Source organism: Juglans microcarpa x Juglans regia, chromosome 1S (assembly GCF_004785595.1).
Source record: "Juglans microcarpa x Juglans regia isolate MS1-56 chromosome 1S, Jm3101_v1.0, whole genome shotgun sequence".
NCBI classification, from domain to species: domain Eukaryota; kingdom Viridiplantae; phylum Streptophyta; class Magnoliopsida; order Fagales; family Juglandaceae; genus Juglans; species Juglans microcarpa x Juglans regia.
Genome location: NC_054595.1, coordinates 3,452,602 through 3,473,451, shown reverse-complemented (window position 1 = coordinate 3,473,451; position 20,850 = coordinate 3,452,602). Strand labels below are relative to the sequence as shown.

Here is a 20,850-nt window from a genome sequence, read left to right as displayed (position 1 = left end):
ATTTAAGATCTCAATTATAACTAGAGGTGTAAAAAAAATTGGTAAACCGGACCGGACCGGACCGAACGGTAGGTTGGTCCGGTATCGAGTTTGGTTAAGTCCGAAACCGATTTTTTTTTTTAAATCTGTCAAAATCGGTCTGGTCCCGATTTTTCTTTTTCTAAAACCAGATCGGAAAGAACCAGACTGGTTCATATATATATATTATAATTTTTTATATTGTATATAATTTTTATATATAATATATAATTATATATAAAATAGTTTTGTATTATATGATAAATTACTAATTAATATAATATTAAAATTTAAAATCTTATATCACTATAATCTATTATATTAATAATTATACTAATACTATATAGTGCGTATTAATAGTTATACTAATACTACATCAGTATATATTATAATATACTATAATATATCACTATAGTCTACAATATAATATATCACCATAGTCTATAATATAATTATAATATATTATAATATACTACAAGATATTATCACTATAGTATTATATACTATAATATACTATTATATATTATATAATGTATAATATAGTATACTAAATCTGGAAAACCTAACCGGAAGTACCAGTTTAAGGAGTAATCGGTGCGGAATCAGTTCTTGAAAATGTAAAACTGGTGCATACCAGTTCAATCATAAATTTTGTCCAAAATCAGAACAAACCGGATCGGTTACACCCCCAATTATAACATTATATGTTTAATGTGACACAAAAATATTTAAATTTTATATGAAACTTAATAAACTAGGTTATACGCTAAAATGAAAGATGATCACTTGATAGTTTTTATAAAGAAAATAAATTCTAAATATTTTATTATAAAAATAATAATGGATGAATGAAACATTATCCTAAAAAATCTGAAATATATATTAAGTTGTGTTTTTAGAATTTTATTTTTACATGTATGTAGTAAATTATCGAGATCTAATTTTATATATAGTAATGTTTTTATGATTTTTTAATCTTTTTTTATTTTATATAAATGTGTCATACGGTAGAAAAGTTGACCTCATAAAAAAAATGACTTAGTCTACATATAGTCTCTATCTAGAGACTGCCGATGCAAGTCCATATAGTTATGTTTAAAAAAAATTAAAATTATTTTAAAATAATTTTTTTCTCTTTTATTTTTTTTATCAATAAGATTGTACATATAATCTTTTATTCAGGACTGTAAATAGAATTTCCCGTATATCAAATCTGTCACTTTGTTAGATACTTTTTAGGATTAGAATTCGGAATTGTCCCCCAAGTTAAACTAATAGCCGCTCTTCTCACGATGTATTTCCAAAGCTTGGAAAGGGCAGCACGGGGAAACCGAACCAAACTAAAAGTACATCATCGTAATATCAAACATCGTATTATATACGTTGTCCTACTCTCTTATTCATCCTTCACTCTCTCTCCCCAAAACTATTAAGTTCCTCTCTCCACACCATTAAAACCAACCCCACGACCACCCTCCTCTCTCCATACAATGAGAAGAAGAGAGACATAAAAACAAAAGGTGGTAGATGCATGAGCCACAAACCCATTTACATAATCTCTCTTTCTCTCTCCCCCTCTCTTGCTCACTCACCACCTTTCCTTCCTAAATCCTAAATCCCTTTGCCACTTTGCAACAGATTTCTCACCAACCACCTCTTCGATTCTCCTCCGGCTCCCACAACCGCCGCCTTCTTTGCCTCTTCAGGTACAAACAATGCCTACCTCTCTTCCTATTGGCTTTGGTTCTTGTTCTTACTTTTAGGTAGTCCATTCTTGACTTGTCTGCTGGTCTTTGGTCATGAGCATTCTGCGTTGACGTCCTTCACGGCAGTCAAGTTTTCTGTATCTCGTGTCGGCTCTCTGGGTTTCTTGATTTTTCTGTTTTGTTTCGTACAAACCTCGTTTTGGACTTTGTTTTGTATGTGGGTAATTGGGTTTGTCTTTGCTATTAACCCCTTCAAGAAAGGTGGTAGGTTGGTCGTGTTGACTTTGTTTCCCAGGACAGAGAATAGTAAATCCTACTAAGGAAGTCTTTTGGGTGTTGCGTTGGTTTCTCTGGACTCTAATCCTATTTAGCATGACGGCTGTTTTGCGATTAATGTACGCAAACTTCAATATATTACTTCTCGGTGGTTTTTTTCTTTTAAAAACAAATTATTTGTGGGGTTTATGTTATGCCACCCTTCTTCAAGCTTGCGATTGAGATACCAATTTCATCAGCTTTAAAAGAAGATTGACCCGTTTCCATGGGAGATTTTTGGTGTTCGCATTGGTTTGAATTCATTCTATTTGCATATAGATTGTATTCGTAGTCAAGATCAATCGCATTATTTCCCCTTAAATGCATATAAATCGAAGTCAAGCTTGGCTCTTAGTGAAATATCAAGAGGAAATTATTGTTTGTTATTTTATCAATGTGTTCCTGTTCTAGTGTGATTGATGAGATATATCGTGGGTGTTGGAAATTTCTAGCTGCCATAAATATTAATTTTCAGCCTGTCCTTTGTAGCCTGTCAAGATGTATTTGCGTGGTGGTAGTTGATATTAACTTCAAGATGATTTCACCACGCGGTGATCTGTTATCCCCCTGATCATATATACTCGTTTCTCAGACCTTTCCCTTAGTCTTTACTCATATTTTTTCAGAGTTTGGATAACGATACGCCCATCAAATGTGTAACAGTTGCCTTACAAAATTTTCTTTTTCCTTTTCCAGTTTTGTTTTTGCGTGCATGTGGAAAAGCCCATAGCAAGCAGTGGGTGTAGGCTGCGCCAACCCATAATCATAATCTTACTTGTCAAAGAAGAAATACTCCTTCCAGTATTGATTCATTTAGATTCTCCTTGAGGCTATGCCGATGGTATTGAGCTTAACTTTGGAAGTAGGCAAATCATCAATGAACTATAGCAATTTGTGCTGATGTTGAGTTTCCATTTTATCGATGATCAGGCATGAAACATAAACGAAATCATGAACTTCAATAATATGCTGTCTGCTAGTGGAAGTCATCCTTCAGACACAAAACATGTATGAAATCATAGATTTTTATAATAGGTTGTCTTGTCTGCTAGTGGAAATTATTCTTCAGTTGGAAGCTTTTTGTTTTTGTTTTAAAAAAAAATTATATACACATAATAATAATAATAGAAGAATGCCTCTTGTCGCAAACTTCATAATGTTCTCCATGAGCAACATCAGTTGTATTCAAATGACACTGTTCTCTATATTTGTGTCTGAGCATTCTGTATTTAGTTTCTTTTATTTTTCATCCTTATACAAGTGCTTAGAAGTTGTTATCATCTCTTTTGGAATGGTTTCAAATTGTGTATATAATGGGTTAAGCCTTTATTAATAGTTGTACTTATAAAAAAAATGTTTATTAATAGTTGTAATTTTTTACTTTGACTCTCTGTTATATGTGTACCTTCATTATAAGTGCTCTTGTTTTAGTGATCCAAGGAGCTAGGTGATAACCGTGATATGTGAGAGAAGTGACCAAGTAAAGTGGTGTACGTTAATTGAAAATTTTGAGTCAAAGCATGGTGAGCTTACGAAGACGCAAGCTTCTGGGACTATGCTCTGGTAATTAATTTCTGAAATCGATATGTTGAAATTATTAAGTACTTCTGTTGAACAGACCCCATATAGGCTGCTGCTTGAACTCAGATTATTAGCACGATTTTTTTATTAGTAGTTACTCCCATTTTCTATCATGAGTTAAACATGAAGGCTCCAGCTCTATCTTCATGTTAGTGATTCTAGATAATTTACATTCTGCTGAACTAGAATCTTTTCTTATTACCAAAATCAATGGGCCTCTGCAGGGAGAGGTTCTTTCATCGCTCCACTTCCTAGGTTTTTTAATGGAACTGCTGCTGAAAATCCCACCCATAATAACAATCCAGTCAGAGTGCATCCAGGGCCTTCAGTTGATGTAAACCAGCTATTGGGGGTAAGAATTATTACTCCTTATTCAACCATCAGCATCAGATATGGCATTGATGGTGTTGTTGCTTTGCCTATAGGTGCCTATCTTCATATTGTGCTCTGTAACTCATTCATTTTTTTCTGACAAGTTTGTCTTAATAAGATATCTTAGAATCAACCTTTAGTTTCAACTTTCTATTCTTGGCCCATAGCATATTCTGTCCAACATAATGGTAGTGGTGGTACCTCCCTAATAATTTTATACACTGAAAAGTAATTTTATTCCACTACTTAGTTATCCTAAAGTTCAATGATTTGTTTCAGCAAATTTATGGGTTCTGCTAGTAAGTTATTCCAACCTCCAATCTCTAACCCCATTTACTTAGTTAAAAATAATTCATTCTGCCACTTGACAACTGGGTTGGTCAAACTTCATTGTTGATTGTCTTTATTTATATTTCTATCATAAAGCTATTTTTTGACCGGGCAATGTGCCAAAATAATGTTGAAAAAAATTAACTAATTAACATATCTCCATTTGCATCAGCCAATTCATGTAGAATCACTAATAAATGCATAACTTAATTGTGGTTTGTGGGTGCCGTTGTTGACATTGTCATACTTTAGGTGTAAGTCATGGTACATTATTTGGCTTAACTTATATGGAAGTAATCTCTGAGATTTATATAGAAGAAATCTCCTAGATAAAATCTATGGAAGTAAAGGAAAAAAATGTAAGATGGAATACCATCGTCATGAGAATTTATGTGATTATTCTCAAACTTAAAGTGGTAGCCATGTTATCATAACCATCCGGAAATGACATATGTAGCTGAATGGAAACTGAGGGTCTTTTTTATCATGAGGATTTATTTTTCATGAACCATGATTGGAAAGATTCAGATGGTGTTGTTCATATTTACTCTTCTGTATTTTCATGAAGTGTATGATACAATGAACTGGTTTCCTCTTTCAAGTCAGAGTTAAGGTAGTAAATTTTTCCAACTCAATTGACAAGAAAAGCGAGACTCAGGATATGATATATCCACCACAGGCTCTTGGCAAGTCTATGAGGGGCTGACATTCTGTCTTTAGTGGAAAAAGTTAATCTAGGTAACATGTTTTGATAGGCTGGACTCACAGATATTTAAGTGGTCAAGTCTTAAAAGGTCTGGGATATTGATGCCCTTGATTCCTAGGTCTTTTGACCCACAAGGTAAATAGCAGTATGCTTTTTTGGTTATCTATAATTCTGAGTTGGAAGAACCAATGGTAGATTTGGAATGTTTTTTTTTTTATTAACGGTACATTTGGAATGTTGATGTTCTTTTTTAGCAAGTACTGTAGGACAATGGAGGCAATTCATTTCTTTTTTGATGAATAAGAAAATTTTATAGAGACAAGTGACAAGGCAAAGCCACACAGGAAGTATACAAAAACTGAACCTAATTACAAGTCAGGAGCTAGAAAAAGAAACAAGAAAATCATGGACACTAGTTCCATTAAACACAATAGCCGAAGCCCACTGAATAAGGTATTAAAGAAAAAACATTTAAGTTCATCCACCGAGCGTTCCTTATCTTCAAAGCATCAACTATTCCTCTCAACCCAAATACACCACACAAGGCATAAAGGGATCATATTCCAAACAGCAGCAATTTGCATATTACCCCTTAAACCTCCCCAGCAAGCAAAAGATCCACCACCTTCCTAGGCATCACCCAAGCCATTCCACTCCTATTGAACACTTCATACCATAACAACCTAGTTACTTCACAATGTAGTAATAAATGATCCACTGATTCACTATATTTCTTGCATAAGAAACATCAATCCAAAATAATTAATCCATGCTTTCCTGAGATTATCCAATGTCAAAATTCTCCCTAAAGAAGCAGACCAGCCAAAGAACACAACCCTTGAAGGCACCTTACTCTTCCAAGGAAAAGAGTGAACCCCATTCGGCCTAGACAGCGTCTTATACCAAGAACGAACTGAAAACTTCTTGTTACCAGTGTGCATCCAGACCATCGTATCCCTCACATCACATCCCATCCCATCCCATCCAAGCTGGGTAGCATACAATAAACTGAGCAATTCAGAAACTGCCCCCATTTCCCAATCAGTCACAACTCTAGAAAATAGAACATTCCAATGGGATGAGCCACTAGAACAATCCAAAATCTCAGCCACAGAAGCATTGGATTATAAGAAATACGAAAGAGATCTGGAAATACAGCACAGAGAGCCGTAACACCACACCAAGGATCGTGCCAAAAACGAATTCTGGAGCCATCCCCAAGCATGAAGATGACATGTTTTACAAAAACATCCCAACCACTCCTAATATTTTTCCACACACCTACACCATAAGTACCTCTTACCTCATTAGAACTACCCCCCCCCCCCCCCCCCCACCCCACCCAAAAAAAAAAAAAAAAACACTCCTATATTTAGAATCAATCACAAATCTCCACAATGAATTGCTGATGATATCTCCACAACCACTTCCCAAGTAGCGCTTTATTAAAGAAACTCAACTTCCGAAACCCCAACCCACCACACGACAAAGGAGTACAAATCTTATCCCAACTAACCAAATAAAACTTAGCTTCCTCCCCACAAAAGTTCTTGAAATAACTTCTCCAACTGATTTTCCACACCAATTGGAATGGGAAATAAAGATAGAAAATATGTAGGAAGGTTAGACAAAGTACTTTTGATAAGGGTGATTTTTTCCCCTTTTGACAAATACAACCTCTTCCATCCCGCCAACCTTCTCTCTACCTTTTCCAACACCCCATCCCAAACCGTACTTGCCTTGAACATAGCCCCAAAGGAAGCCCAAGGTATCTAATCGGCAAAGAGGAAACCTGACAATCCAGAATACTTGCCAACCTACTCATATTTCTCACCTAGCCCACCGGTACCATCTCTAACTTTCCTAGATTTACCTTAAGGCCCGACACAGCCTTAAAACAAAGCAGAAGTGCTCGCAGAGTTTGCACATGACCTGGATTCACCTCACAAAACAGCAGAGTGTCATCTGCAAACAAAAGATGAGAAATTGTAACCAAGTCGTCTTGAGGCCCTCCCACCTTGAAACCTAACAACAAACCACCGCCAACTGCAGCCCCCAACATAGGACTTAGAGCATCCATCACGATGACAAAAAGAAAGGGAGACAACGGGTCCCCTTGTCTCAAACTACAGGAACCATTAAAAAACCCCTCAAGAGAGCCATTCACTAAAACTGAGAAACGAGTAGTCGAAGCGCAATGTTTGATCCAACCACACCACCTCCCCCAAAACGACATCTCCCTAGAAGAGAAAACAGAAAATTTCAATTGATATGATCATAAGCCTTCTCCATGTCAAACTTACATAAAATACCCTACTCACCCGATTTAATTTTACTATCCATACATTCATTTGCAATTAAAATGGAATCCAAAATTTGCTTCCCTCTAACAAACGCATTTTGAGATTTTGAAACGATCATCTCCATGACATTACTCAATCGATTGGTCAAAATTGTAGAAATAATTTTATAGACCCATTAACTAGACTAATGGGACGAAAATCATTCACATAAAAAGCTTCCGCCCTTTTTGGGATAAGTGCAATAAAGTTGTATTTAGACTCTTTCAAACTTACCAAAGAGAATAATTCTTGAAACTTTACTTGTCCAAAGGCGGCAGAATCACTTTAATTCAGAGCACACTCTCCAATCTCCCCACATACTTCCTATCTTTATTTCCCTTGCCTGCAGGTGTGGCGCATAGACTGGAGAAGTTTTTTCGTGATTTCCTATGGGGCAGCTTTGAGTACGTGAAAAAATTCCGTTTGATCAAGTGGGATAAGGTATGCACACCTTTGTCCAACGGTGGATTGGGGGTTCGTAAATTGAGAACTTTCAACAAGGTTCTCCTAGGAAAATGGTTATGGCGGTATCATAGGGAAAGAGATGCCTTTTGGAGGAAAATTATCGACGTTAAATATGGGAGCATTTGGGGAGGTTGGTGCTCTAATGAAGTAAAAGGGGCCTACGGCGTGGGTGTGTGGAAATTTATTTGCAATGGCTAGGAAGTGTTACTTGCTAATTGCAGGTTTGCGGTGGGTACGGGCACACTAGTCCGATTTTGGCACGACACTTGGTGTGGCGACGCTGCTTTGAAGATCGCTTTCCCCTCCTTTTCAGGATTGCGTTCGATAAGGACGCCGCAGTTGCTGATAATATGGCTTTCTCCTCTGACTCTACTCAATGGTCAGTGAGATTTATTAGAGCGGCACATGACTGGGAAATGGGAGATATTGCTGATTTCTACAGCGCATTATACGCGCTGAACTTCCATGCAGATGGAGAGGATCGTTTGCTTTTGACATCTACAGGGAACAAAAACTTCTCAGACCGATCCTTCTATATGGTATTATCGACCCACCCCCCAATGCATTCCCTTGGAAGTGCATATGGAGGAGTAATGCTCCCCTCAAAGTGGCTTTCTTTGGTTGGCTAGCATCTCACGGAAAAATTTTGACTATCGACAAGCTAAGAAGGCGTGACCTCTACTTAACAGATTGGCGCTTCATGTGCAAACACGACAGTGAATCAACAGATCACCTACTTCTTCATTGCGAACTAGTTAAGGCTTTATGGGATGAAATTTTCACAAGGCTTGGTATGGCATGGGTAATGCCTAGAAGTGTGATAGAGTTATTGGCATGCTGGAGAGGAATTCGGGGCAACGGGCAGATTGCAGCTATTTGGAAGATGGTGCCTCTTTGTCTAATGTGGTGCACATGGAATGAGAGGAATAGTCGTTGTTTCGAGGATAAGGAGCACACACCGGAAGGGTTTAGGGACTTTTTTTTTACCATACCTTGCTACTTTGGGCTTCTGCTATTGTATTGAACGGAACATCTTTTAATGACTTCTATGTTGCTTTTTGCAGCACTTAGCTTGTAATTAGGCTTTTTTTGTATACTTCGTGTACTCGGACCTTGCCTATTTACGTGGATTAATAACATCTTTTCTTACTTATCAAAAAAATAATAATTCTTTGAAACACTTTAATCACATCCTCCCTCATAATGTCTCAACAATCTTGAAAGAAAGCCATGATAAAACCATCCGGACTAAGAGCCTTATCTTTGACCATCCCTCTTACCATAGTAAGAACTTCGTTCTCATCGAAAGGTCGCTCAAGCCATTGAGCACTCAAAGGATCAATACTATCAAACTCTAAACCATCCAGTTTTGGCCTCCAATCATGCTGCTGTAAGGAGATTCTCATAGAAAAGGCAAATATGCTCCTTAATTTCAGTCTGATCAGAAAACACAGCACCATCAACCTCAATCAATTCAATAGCATTGTTTATCCAATGAGAGTTTGCCACCCTGTGAAAAAACTTTGTACATTTATCCCCTTCTTTTAACCATAGGGCCCTTGATTTCTGCCTCCACGATATCTCCTCCATTAGAATCACCTTCTCTAGTTCAGACCCAATAGACCTTTTCCTCAAAATCTCATCCTCCGAAAGAATACTACCCTCTGCTCAACTCTCCAATCCCTGCAATTCCTCAATAAGAGACTCCTTATGTCTATCCACATTTCCAAAGACTTGCTTATTCTATTCCTTCAAATCCTTCTTCAAAGCCTTTAACTTACCAGCCAATATGAAACTAGGGGTACGACACAATTGGTAGGAAGTCCACTGTTATTTCACCATATCTTTGAAACCATCAGCCAACAGCCACATATTCTCAAACTTAAATTATCTACGACTTCCGTGAATAGCACCATAATCCAAGAGAATATGGAAATGGTCCAAACAAATTCTAGACAAACGCTTCTGGTCCACCTCAAGGAAGTGAGATTCCCATGAAGGAGATACCAAAAACCTGTCCAAACCAGACCAAGTCCTATTATTAGACCACTTAAAGGCACCCCCCGCAAGAGGTAAGTCAACAAAATCAGCCTCGAAAATGAATTCAGAGAGCTCCCTCATTTCCGAGGTAAAACTAGAATCAGACAATCTCTCACTCGGAAAACGAGTGACGTTGAAATGCCCTCCATCACACCAAGGCACATCCCACCAACTAACTAAACCAGCAAGCTCATTTCACAACAATCTTCTACTGCTGTCCACAGTAGGGCCGTAAATACCAGCAAAAGCCCATTCAAAACCGTCATCTACATTTCTAAAATTACAGGCCTCTGAAAACTCCCCTATACATTCCTCCAAAATCTCCACTGCCCTCCTATCCCATGGAGGCAATTCATGATGAGCAATCATAGTAGTGCACGTCTCTTTTTGTATAGGAAAAGGGAATTACAAAATGCGTATCCTAATCAGTTATTCCATGTTTTCTGTGGTAGGTTTATTTGACATGCAATAGGTATATATCCCAACATATATCATTCTTGATCAATGCCTTGCAGAACTCAGGGCATTAGATTCTATGCTTTATCGATACAATGGCTAACTGGTCAGCTGTTTGCATAATATATAATACTATTATATGCTTTAAACTTACCTTTTGAGCTATTCAATGTTTCCCAGAGTAAATTAGGGCCTAAATCATCAAATGAATCTGGTTCAAGCTCATCAAAAGAACAGCCCATTCAACCAGAAGCAGGTTTGTTGTTTTAACGCTTATCTGCCTTAAATATGCTAGAGTTAAGTAAGTCAGAGTGGACTTAAATTTGTTCATCCATCGCTTCAAAGATTGGATATATTTTGTATGTTTTTTGTCAGTTTCTGTTTGATAATTTAGAAGATGGCCATAGACTCATAATTGCTGTACACCTTACAGAGACACACACAAAACATTTTCTTTTTCTAATTTTAAAATAACTTGCCTCTTGTATGCTGGGGAATATTTACTAGAAGGACCTGAGACAAAAATAATAGAATTAAGGAACAAGGAACACGATAGAGTTCTCATAGGACAAGATGACGAAATTGGCACTACGGTTTGAGTACCTTTACGTGAAACCTCCTCCCCTTCAAGTCTTCAAATACCCTTGGTCTATTAAAGACAGTTATATACGATCTTATATTGTATTTGGTGATTTTGGTGTTTGAACAATGCTTCTATCAGAAATTTAAAAAAGATATAAACCCCCCTTTTTTTTTTCTGGGCATCAGTACATGCTGCTCATCCAGAGTACAAACTGTTCTATCAATCTTTCCTGAGTAATGTGTTCTTGTTCAATTTTTTTCCTCAGTAAATCCTGGATAGTATCCTTGTGAGCAAATTGGGTATCATCTGTAAACCTCTTGTTGCTTTTGCTCGCTCGCCTTGCTGTGTTAGGCACCAATGTCCTCTATATATGCTTCAAGATTGAACTCCCATGTTTTGTGCTATTGTTAAAGATCATGTAAAACCGGCTCAACAACCTGATTTAGGGGACATGACCTCAAGAATGAGAATACCTGTTCCTTATGATATAAAGTTTTAAACTTTGCAGTACAGTCAGAGTAAGAGTCTTCTACTTGGGCCTGGGCTTTTGCTTATCCTTATGATCAATAAAATCTTATTTACCGATAAAAAAAAAGTCTTCTACATATAAAATATCATAAAAAAAAACTCTCTGAAACTAGTCCTTTCCTCTCAAGTCATCATTCTAATCTTCTACTGGTCTTACTGTAAATTGACATTAGTTTATGTAGTTATCTGTAGTTTTAACAGATATCCCTTATAAACTTAGTCAGTTCCATTAGATTAGTTGGTCATGAAATCATCCCAGCTGGAATCTGTTTGTTCTCTCCATATCAATTCTCCGGAACATGCTGAAGTGTTTTTCCTGAACTGATTCCTCTTAATTTAACTTGCAGTAAACTAATTTTTCTGTTTTTCTGAAACTACTGCATAATGATGTGTCGTAGTTCTGGAGATTCTACTACTTGGAGGGATGAAAAACTGTTTAATTTGAAGAGCTAACATTTAGAAATCGTGCACTGAAAGATCCAATTTTGTACATGGCGCATGTGTGTGACTGAGTTTTTCATTCACCTTGTGCATCATGGTGTCTTATGAGATCTGATCTGTTTTCTTCTCTCTACGGTCTCACGGGAGCCGCTTCAATAGTTTTTATTTCCTTTAAATGATATCCTCTGTTTTGAGTGGAAGACAACACTATGTTGAGGACTCAATTTTATCATGTACTTCATATAAATTGAGTGCAAAGTGATAATTTCGAGGCAAAGAAGTTAATGTCCAATTATATAGTTTAGTCATTAATGGCTTAAAAGACTGCAGACATCATTTTGAAATTTTTGTATATAGGTTTTTGGTATGGAAGAGTGTTTTAGCGGCTCCATATTCTTAATCTATGGGAGATTTTCCTGTTTTAATTGGTTCCATTGATATACTACTTTGTATACTTCGGATGTATGTGTCTTTCATCCTTCTGTTTTATACTTTTAATTGTATTTTAGTCTATATGTCATAAAAAGAAAAAACTTGTATTTTTTAGAATGGAATACATGCTACGACTCTCATGGAGAATGCATTTCATTTTCTTTTAAAGTATAAATGATTAATATATGAGTTTAGATGTTTCTTATTTGATCTTTTGAGTGCAAAATATTGGTAGTTTTTGGCTGCGCAGAAATTTGACTTGTGTTCCTGCCTGTTTTTCTATTCATAGGGCCACCAATAAAACGCAGAAAGCGACACAGGAGAAAGAATTTTCAAAACCAAGAACCATGTCTGATGAGAGGTGTCTATTTCAAAAATATGAAATGGCAGGCAGCAATAAAAGTAGATAAGAAACAAATTCACCTCGGAACTGTTGGTTCACAAGAAGAGGCTGCTCGTTTGTATGATAGGTAATACTTTGAACTTCACCTTTGTTTATACGAACAATTTTTATTTGCAAAAAATTTTAGTGTTAGAAGTACACTGAGATTATGCAAAACAAGATTTTTGGAACCAACTCCCTGTAACACCCCTTCCTGATAAAATTAGTAACGGTACTTTGTTACTTTCCATAGCAGCAGGTAATAAGGCCCCTTTTGGATACAGAAACACTCTCAACCCATCTCATCTCATCTCATCATTACAATTTTCCCAAATCCCATACAAAATATAATAAATAATTCAACTTTTTCAAATCCCAAAACAATAATAATATTAAAAAATAATATTTTAATATATTTTATTCAACTCATCTAAAACCATCTCATCTCATCTCATCTCACTATCCAAACAAGCCCTAAGAGTTTCTTAAACTTTAGATATTTTTAAACAAGATAAAATTATTTATTGGACCTTGAGATGTCAAATGTAATAATTTGGATATATCAAGATTCAAAATTAAGGAGAAACATAATGTCATACATTAATCTTAAACAAAATGCTGGTAGTTCATGTGATAAACACTCAATCTTCACTAGGTCAATATCTCCTCGACTGACTCTGGCTGCAGGTTCATTTTAATCTTTGCCCTGATAATTTTAAAAGATAAAAACAAAAATGAGTCAATACATAGTAAGTAGCACTCCTTAATGTAAAATGTGGTCAATTAGGTTTTATTTAAAATCATATGTATACGCTTTTCACATTCCAAGCACAACGTCAAACCTTTATCTTTAAAATCTTAATGCCCCACAAACATTAACCCTCTTGTACCTAAGTTGTGCACTGGCCCCACTGCATGTAGCCACAAGGGGAGCCACTCGTGGGATGAAAACATACCAGTGGACCACACTTACTCAATTTTCTTAGTGTAGCTCTCACATCCATCAATTTTCTCTGGGATTGTCGCATCATCATCAATACAGCCAAAATGAAATCCTTCAGAAACCTTTCATTCATTATCTTACTTTATTTTCATTCTTTCATTTCTCATAACTTTCATAACACGAACAATTCATTAGATATTATATAGCACAAGCATCACATTAAAGCACCTGCACTTGACTTTACAACATATCATAGAAGTTGCATAAAAAGGGCTCACATGAAAGATCTATATAATATATTACTTGAAAATTTCTGTTTGGGAACACTACTGTTCTCAGATATTCTCAGACTACTTCATTCACAAACTGTTCACTATTGTTCTCACTACCATTCACAGATCATCTAAGATACTCTTAGTATCCAAACGGATTATTTGAAGAAACATGTTACATTTGAACTAGAATATTAAGGGATTGATCATACTACTTCGTACTTTGTTTTGATAGTCTCGAAATTCAACACATTGCTAGCAACCTAAGGAAACATACCTGCTTACTATTATTTATTGCATACACTTCTCCAATATTTGAACCTCTCTACACATGTCTTTATACAGATCTGCATCCTTGCTTAATACTTGTGTTTTCTTTGGAAAAAGAAATTCTTTTCATGAATTATCACATAACCTCTGATATGATTGACTTGCTTAACATGTAATATATGATTTTTTCTTAGGTGTGCCAACACTAACCTTACTCAATTTCTTCCTATGGTTATTAAGTCCTCAAATAAGCCTTTCAAGTTTATGTTTTTAAGCCTAAAAGCTTGCTGCATTCTTCCCTTTGATTCAAGCATATGCACATTTAAGGCGGGTGTGGCCTTAGGGTTCTATAATGCCATGATGCCCTATTCTAGGGCTTCGTGGTCACTCTAAGGCCTCATGATCAAAAGTTGTTGCTAAGTGTTGGTGTGTTTATGCTGTCAAACCCCCAGATATGACTTATTGGGACTCCTTGATTTGTCCAAAAGTCATGCAACTTTAGTAATTGGAGAGGTGACTAGTTTCGGGGGGGTGGGGTGTTGGGGGGGGGGGGGGGGGGGGGCTGCTTGTGACATGGATTTATAGGCCTAGTGAAGTTCCCTTGGAAGGCCTAACAGCAGCATTTAAGGTGGCCATACTGTAGAATAATGCAGTGGTCAAGACACCTTTATTGAACTCTAACATGCACATTTGAACTTCCTTTCACAAGTTATGCTCAAACTCACAATCAACCATGTGTGTAAGATGTGATCATTCTTTTAAACAGATTTTTAAATCAAGATTTACAAGGAACCTGTTTTTTTGATTCTGAATAACATGTAATGAATATCAAACACATGGAATTCAACTTCACTTGTAATATGATTTCATAACACATGGGAATTCAACTTCACTTGTAATATGATTTCATAACACATGGGAATTCAACTTCACTTGTAATATGATCATTAGGACTGGGCAATGGGGGCCTGCCCAGTCTTGGGTCTCAGGAAGTAAAACGAATCTTTCTCTTGGTTGCGATGCCGTAGTTCTCTGGTTCACTAGAGAATGACGCTGTGGATCTCTAGTCACGAACCTGAGATCCATAGTGCTGTGGGTCTCTGGTTGCAGCGTCGTTCTCTGGTTGGGAACCAGAGAACAACGCCGTGGATCTCTAGCTGCGAACTAGAGAATGCCGTTGTTCTCTAGTCACGAACCAGAGACCAATGTAGTTGTCGCTTTCTAGTCTTGAATCGTTTTTGTTCCATTTTTTGTTTGATTTTGGTTGGTTGTTTGGATTTTTTTGTTTCAATTTTGGTTGGTTGTTTGGGAACGGAGAAGTGGCCGATTCCCGCCTTCCATCCGTCCGCCCGTATGACGGGGATGGAGGGCCTTTCTGTAAGGCGGGCACAGGGGAGGGATGGCATTAGGTGACCCAGCCCAAGCAGGGCCAGGGGGCGGAGAGGGCTGCTATCCCCCCCATATAGGGCGGGTAGCAGGCCTAATGATCATGTTTCATTCATTCAATCAATCATAGATATAACACTACATAACACTTAGAAACTTAAGAGAGGCTAACCTAGTAAAATGTTGCTGTGTATGAGGGATGAAATTGTGTGGCAGAATATGTCCACTTAAATTTCTTGCACAGGAACCAAATTCTTCTACTTGCTGGCCTTATAATTTAATTTTCGATCACATAGGTTGGTTAATGACCGATAAGATAACTAGTAGGAAGGGTTTTTGAATTTTTTTTAAATAATTAGCAAAATCTTATTAAAAAGCACAAAGTGCTGCAACCCAAGTACACAGAAAGTGTACAAAAAGGAAATACCCCACTAACTAGAAGAAGAAAAAGATCAAAATTGCCGTAACTTTGGTTTAGAGATTGCATAATGATTTGCAGCCTCTGGGTATTCTCTTGAGGCTCGGTAAGGGGCTGTTGGACTGTCAAAAGCAAGGAGAAATTTAAGGACCACATTGAGTTATGGCTGACAGGTACACTGCAGGCTGTTTTAAGTAAAAATTGATGAAATGCCCTTTCTCCTTACATAGGCATGGCGGCAGCGAGGGAAGATAGGAATTACAAACTAGAGCTTGCATGATGTTTTTTAATCTGGACAGAATTTGAAGAATGGCTTCATATTTTCTGGATGGTTTTGAAGTCAAGTTGCTGGAGAAATCATTGAGTTTCTTACCTTAATGGTGCAACAGATTTGGAGAAGACCTCTAATCAGTTTTTTTTTCCTTGTTTTGGAATTAGGGTTCTTGAAACAAATGGTGTTGCAGCCTTTGGCAGCACCCTCAAGTGAGCTTTGGTTTGATCTTTTGGGGAAAACTTGAAGAGAAATAGGTTGCACTAGGTGGTGGCAACCTGTCAGAAATTTTCTGATGATTTTCCAGGGAAAATAATGTGCTACATTGGAGGTGCAAAATTTAATAAAAAGATCTAACCTCGAAAGGCCTTCTTCTAAACTATATTCACCCCATTTTATCCTTGTAGTTTCAACTAAATTTGAACGAATACAGGAGATTGCGAAACAAGAAATCAATTCCACTCCCCAATCGTACACTAGTGAAGGACTTGTTCCATTGTGGATTGCCATTTGTAACTTGGTGAATTTCATCCATTGATGGCTCCTTGTGGCAGGAGATTCTGAACAATTTTGGCTTAACTTCATTCAGGGCTTGATATTCGCACCACACATCATGTCAAAACCTGATTTTGGACCCGTCTCCCACCTTAAATTTGATGGGCCTAGAAAATCTCTCCACCCTTGGAGAATGTTTTTCCATACCCCTACTCCGACTGGTCCATTGACTGTGTTAGATGTAACACCCATTTTCGTAGGTTAGGAGTGTTACGACTTTCATAACTGTTCTCGGTAGAGAGACCAAACATAATAAAAATACCTAATTTATCGAAAACAAATTTCCAGAAGAATAACAAAAATATAGTCATAGCAAGAAAATTTAAGACTGATCTTTTAATGAAAAGAAAAGATGCTTATTAACTAAGTCTGAAAATCCCTTAACACATGATCTATGCCTGGCTGTCAGCTCGTCAACGCTATCTTCTTTACCTGGACATTTTAAAAACATAAAAAAACAACCAACCAACCAACCAAAATGAGTCAAATAGTCAATAAGTAGTACATCGTACAGTAAACATAATAAAAATAGGGTTTTCTTGAAAGCATGCATACTTAAATACTAATCTTTTACTAACATAAACATGTAACATGTATAATGCATAACTCATTAAACTTATCTTTCCCTTTCTTTAATGGACAACACACCTTAACCCCCGTGTGCAGGGTTGTGCACCGGTTCCACTGCCTGTGCCCACAAGGGGATTTGCTTAACGTATCATAACATATTATGGCGGACCATGCTTAGGTTTGTGGCTTACACATCCACTCATAACTGTATTGGTACCATGCATCTCTTATAGTCATTCTTAAAGCTTCTTTCATAACTTGTCTTTTATCTTTTTACCATGATGCATGTAGAACTCATAACTACATGCATCATAAATTAAAACATATCATGATGCATGTAAAACATCTAAAAACATGACATTCAAACTCACTTTCATCATATCATAACTTAGTACGTAAAAAGGAGCTTTCAATAAAAGGCCATACACACATAATACTTTAAAAACATTGTTTACCATACATGCAAGAGTATGATCATGCTACTTGAAGTTGCTGGAAAGGGGTTGAACTTGATACGGTGAGGCTGGTTCTTTTTTCAATCTCCTGAAATTGCAGCAGTTATTAGGGTTAGGGATTGGTTTTCTTGAAGAACATCACATGGGATTGCTATAAAAACTTTCCAGATTCACAGCAGCCTGTTTTTTCTAGTTTTCAGGCCATTCAGTCCTTTTAATCAGACCTGAAAAACCTAATAATAGGGCTGTACGAATTTAACTCAGTTTGTTTTGAAAAGGGGTTCTAGGAATCCTAATGGCTAGGAGTTCTAGAGTAAATATGTCGCTATTCTTTGGACCCATTTAGGAGTAATAAATGGGGCTGGTTTCTAATCATCACGAATTTAACAGCCAAAAATAAGTGGGCTTTGGCTAGAAAACACTTGGGCTTATCCATCCATATATAGGCCTAATGGGCCAAACCTACTTCATTTTGAATTTAGGTCCATAATTTCATATCCAATCCTATCTCCTCAATACTAGATCCTCAAATAATAAAGCCTAAAAAAATTGGGCCCGTGGTCCAAACTTATGTCTGGATGTTACATTAGAACACCAACTGTCCCGCATACTACCATACTTGACTTCCCCACCAATCACCACAGAGACTCTCCATTGCATAGTGGTGCCCCAACCATTTGTCTACTAAGGCTCGATTAAATACTATCATGTTTAACCCCCAATCCACCAGAGGAAATTGGGCATCATATGGTTTGGCCATTTAACTAGATGACATTTGAGTGCCCCTCTGGTAACTTTTCAATATGCTTTGTTGTGCCTATTAAGACAGGGAAGTGAGACAAAAATAAGTAAGTTAGAAAGGGTGCTCTTGATATATATGATCTGACCTCCTTTTGACAAATAAAGACGCTTCCAGCAAGCCAGTCACCTTTCCATTTTCTCAATAATATTTTCCAATACTGACTTTGCCTTCAATGCTTTGTACAATTGAATATTTGGTTTACCTAGATTTTTTTTTTTTTTTTTTAATTTCTGTGTCTTTCTCCTCTTTTTATATCTTACTAAGGTCTTGACTACCATCTTTGAGTGGATGGATATGTTGGTGAATTTAAGAAAAACTGTATAGGATTTTGTTCCATGAGAACTTTACTCGTGGAAGGTTTGATTGTTAAATAGATTATCACCTAGGTTTCCTATTGTTTCTGATAAATGCTTTATCAGCTATAAGACTGCGCGCCTGAAATTGTTTTATTTGCAACATTTGAAGACAAGATGTTGAGTACCAACAATTGAGTGGATCAGCAAGATTTCTGCTAAAATGTTAGGAGATCTAGAACGGGTGATGTTTGTAGGGATGGGTGTAATACAAAGATGTACTGGTATGAGAAGATTTGGGTCGGGTGGTAGGCGCCAATGAGAATACTATCTCAATTATGAAGTGTTAATTGTTTATTTATCGTGGTACTGCTATTCTTTTAGACTTTCCGGGCTTTCTCATGGTTGCCCATTTATTGCATAATATATTCTTGTATGCCAAATTGGAGAAGGAAATCAGTAGGCCGAAGAGGAATAAAGGAAACCTATTTAGTTACTGATGGTTTCTGGGCATTATGTTCCAAAATAGACTTAGCCAAGTATGTTTAAACTCAATAATCCCTTTGTTTATTTCCAGGGCTGCTTTCATGTGTGGGAGGGAACCCAACTTTGAGCTTTCTGAGGAGGAGAAGCAAGAACTTAGGAAATTCAAGTGGGAAGAGTTCTTGGCCATAACTCGTCATGCAATTACTAGTAAAAGTAATCTTTCTGGCTAGACTTTGTAATAATTATGTTCAGGTTCATGTTCCTTGGATCTTAAATTGCTTTCTTTCAAATAATTCAGAACATAAGAGAAGGCTTGGAACAGGGTCTCAGAGGAGGTCCGAGTCCCCAATGGAGAACAGTGAATGGGATGCCAAGCAAGAAGTCAATAGCCTTTCAGCTTCAGAGGATGTGGAGCCTGACACATCTGCCTCTTGAAAACTATGAAAAGAGAATAGGCTGATATTCTGGTTCTAACAGTGAAGTAGTAGCTGATAGGCCTCCATTTTTGGTGTATGAAGCCCTCCTATTGGGTAATAATGGTATATTTCATTGTCTCCTCTTAAGAAAATCCTTGATGACTTGTACACAATAAATAGTTCAATACTGGATGTAGAGTAGTTATTTATCACTATAGTCTTTGATCCACTGAACTTGATCACAGCTATTATTCTTTCTTTTTCCCTCCCATAGCCGAAGCTCATGTACTGAAATCTTTGATTGTAAATAGTTTGAGCTTTGAGTTTTCCAGTTTGCTGATTATTAACTATTACTATTGGTAGATCGAAGTGGGCTCATGAGGTGAATGTTCCATCTGACTCGAGCATAGAAATGCCAGAGGAAACCACCTTGAAATTTCATAATGTGATGTATCGGGAATTGACTCATACATGTACTACTCATGCAAAATTTGAAGCTCAAATTTAAAAAGTTCTACAAATATCATCATTTTTTTTTTTTAATGGTAGACAGATGCGGGTTTCTTTTTCAAACGATTTAAGCTAAGTATTATTTCTTATTATTTAATTAGTATTCATTGATCTTTAATATCACCGCTAGATACAACTTTTTTTTTGTCTGGGTTGAATGTTTGAGGTTTTTGTGTTGTATACGTATTAGTGGAGTGCGCAAAGAGTATGCAAAAGTGATTGCACATAGAGTTTTTGATTTATTAAAGATAACATATCAACACCAATGTAATTTCACCAATTTTTGTATACATTGATGACATTGGATTATTCAAATACAGAAATACTTAAAAATGTGTATAACTTAGCTTTTTATTTATTTATTTAATTGAATAGAATGATTTTCTTGTATGCTCATGTTAGAAAATGAAGGCATTTTTTCATAGCATGAAAATTATATAATGCTAATTTTTGTTTTATTAATTTACCCAAAATTTTTGGGTAAGTAGTTTTTGTTGTCAAGTGAT

At 36.6% G+C, this 20,850-nt stretch overlaps 1 protein-coding gene across 4 annotated transcripts; it reads left to right on the top strand.

The window, feature by feature from the left end:
• Positions 1-1,423: 1,423 nt before the first annotated feature.
• LOC121247142 (ethylene-responsive transcription factor-like protein At4g13040) lies at positions 1,424-20,177 on the top strand. Of its 4 annotated transcripts, XM_041145485.1 has the most exons (8): positions 1,425-1,724; positions 2,736-2,880; positions 3,471-3,602; positions 3,845-3,972; positions 10,512-10,587; positions 12,605-12,785; positions 19,510-19,631; positions 19,717-20,177. In XM_041145485.1, the coding sequence occupies exons 3-8, from the start codon at positions 3,560-3,562 to the stop codon at positions 19,851-19,853; spliced, it is 687 nt and encodes a 228-aa protein (XP_041001419.1). In that variant the 5' UTR covers positions 1,425-1,724; positions 2,736-2,880; positions 3,471-3,559; the 3' UTR covers positions 19,854-20,177. The 4 variants fall into 4 exon arrangements, with proteins under 4 accessions (XP_041001421.1, XP_041001419.1, XP_041001418.1 ...); XM_041145487.1 differs by lacking the exon at positions 2,736-2,880 and having other exon boundaries at positions 1,424-1,724; positions 19,741-20,177; XM_041145484.1 differs by lacking the exon at positions 2,736-2,880.
• Positions 20,178-20,850: the final 673 nt, after the last annotated feature.

Bases quoted from the DNA above. Each gene is read 5' to 3' on its own strand.
- LOC121247142 (XM_041145484.1), top strand. From the start codon at position 3,560: ATGGTGAGCTTACGAAGACGCAAGCTTCTGGGACTATGCTCTG. The intron at 3,603-3,844 runs GTAATTAATTTC...GGGCCTCTGCAG, and splicing joins GCTTCTGGGACTATGCTCTG to GGAGAGGTTCTTTCATCGCT. The intron at 10,588-12,604 runs GTTTGTTGTTTT...TTCTATTCATAG, and splicing joins GCCCATTCAACCAGAAGCAG to GGCCACCAATAAAACGCAGA.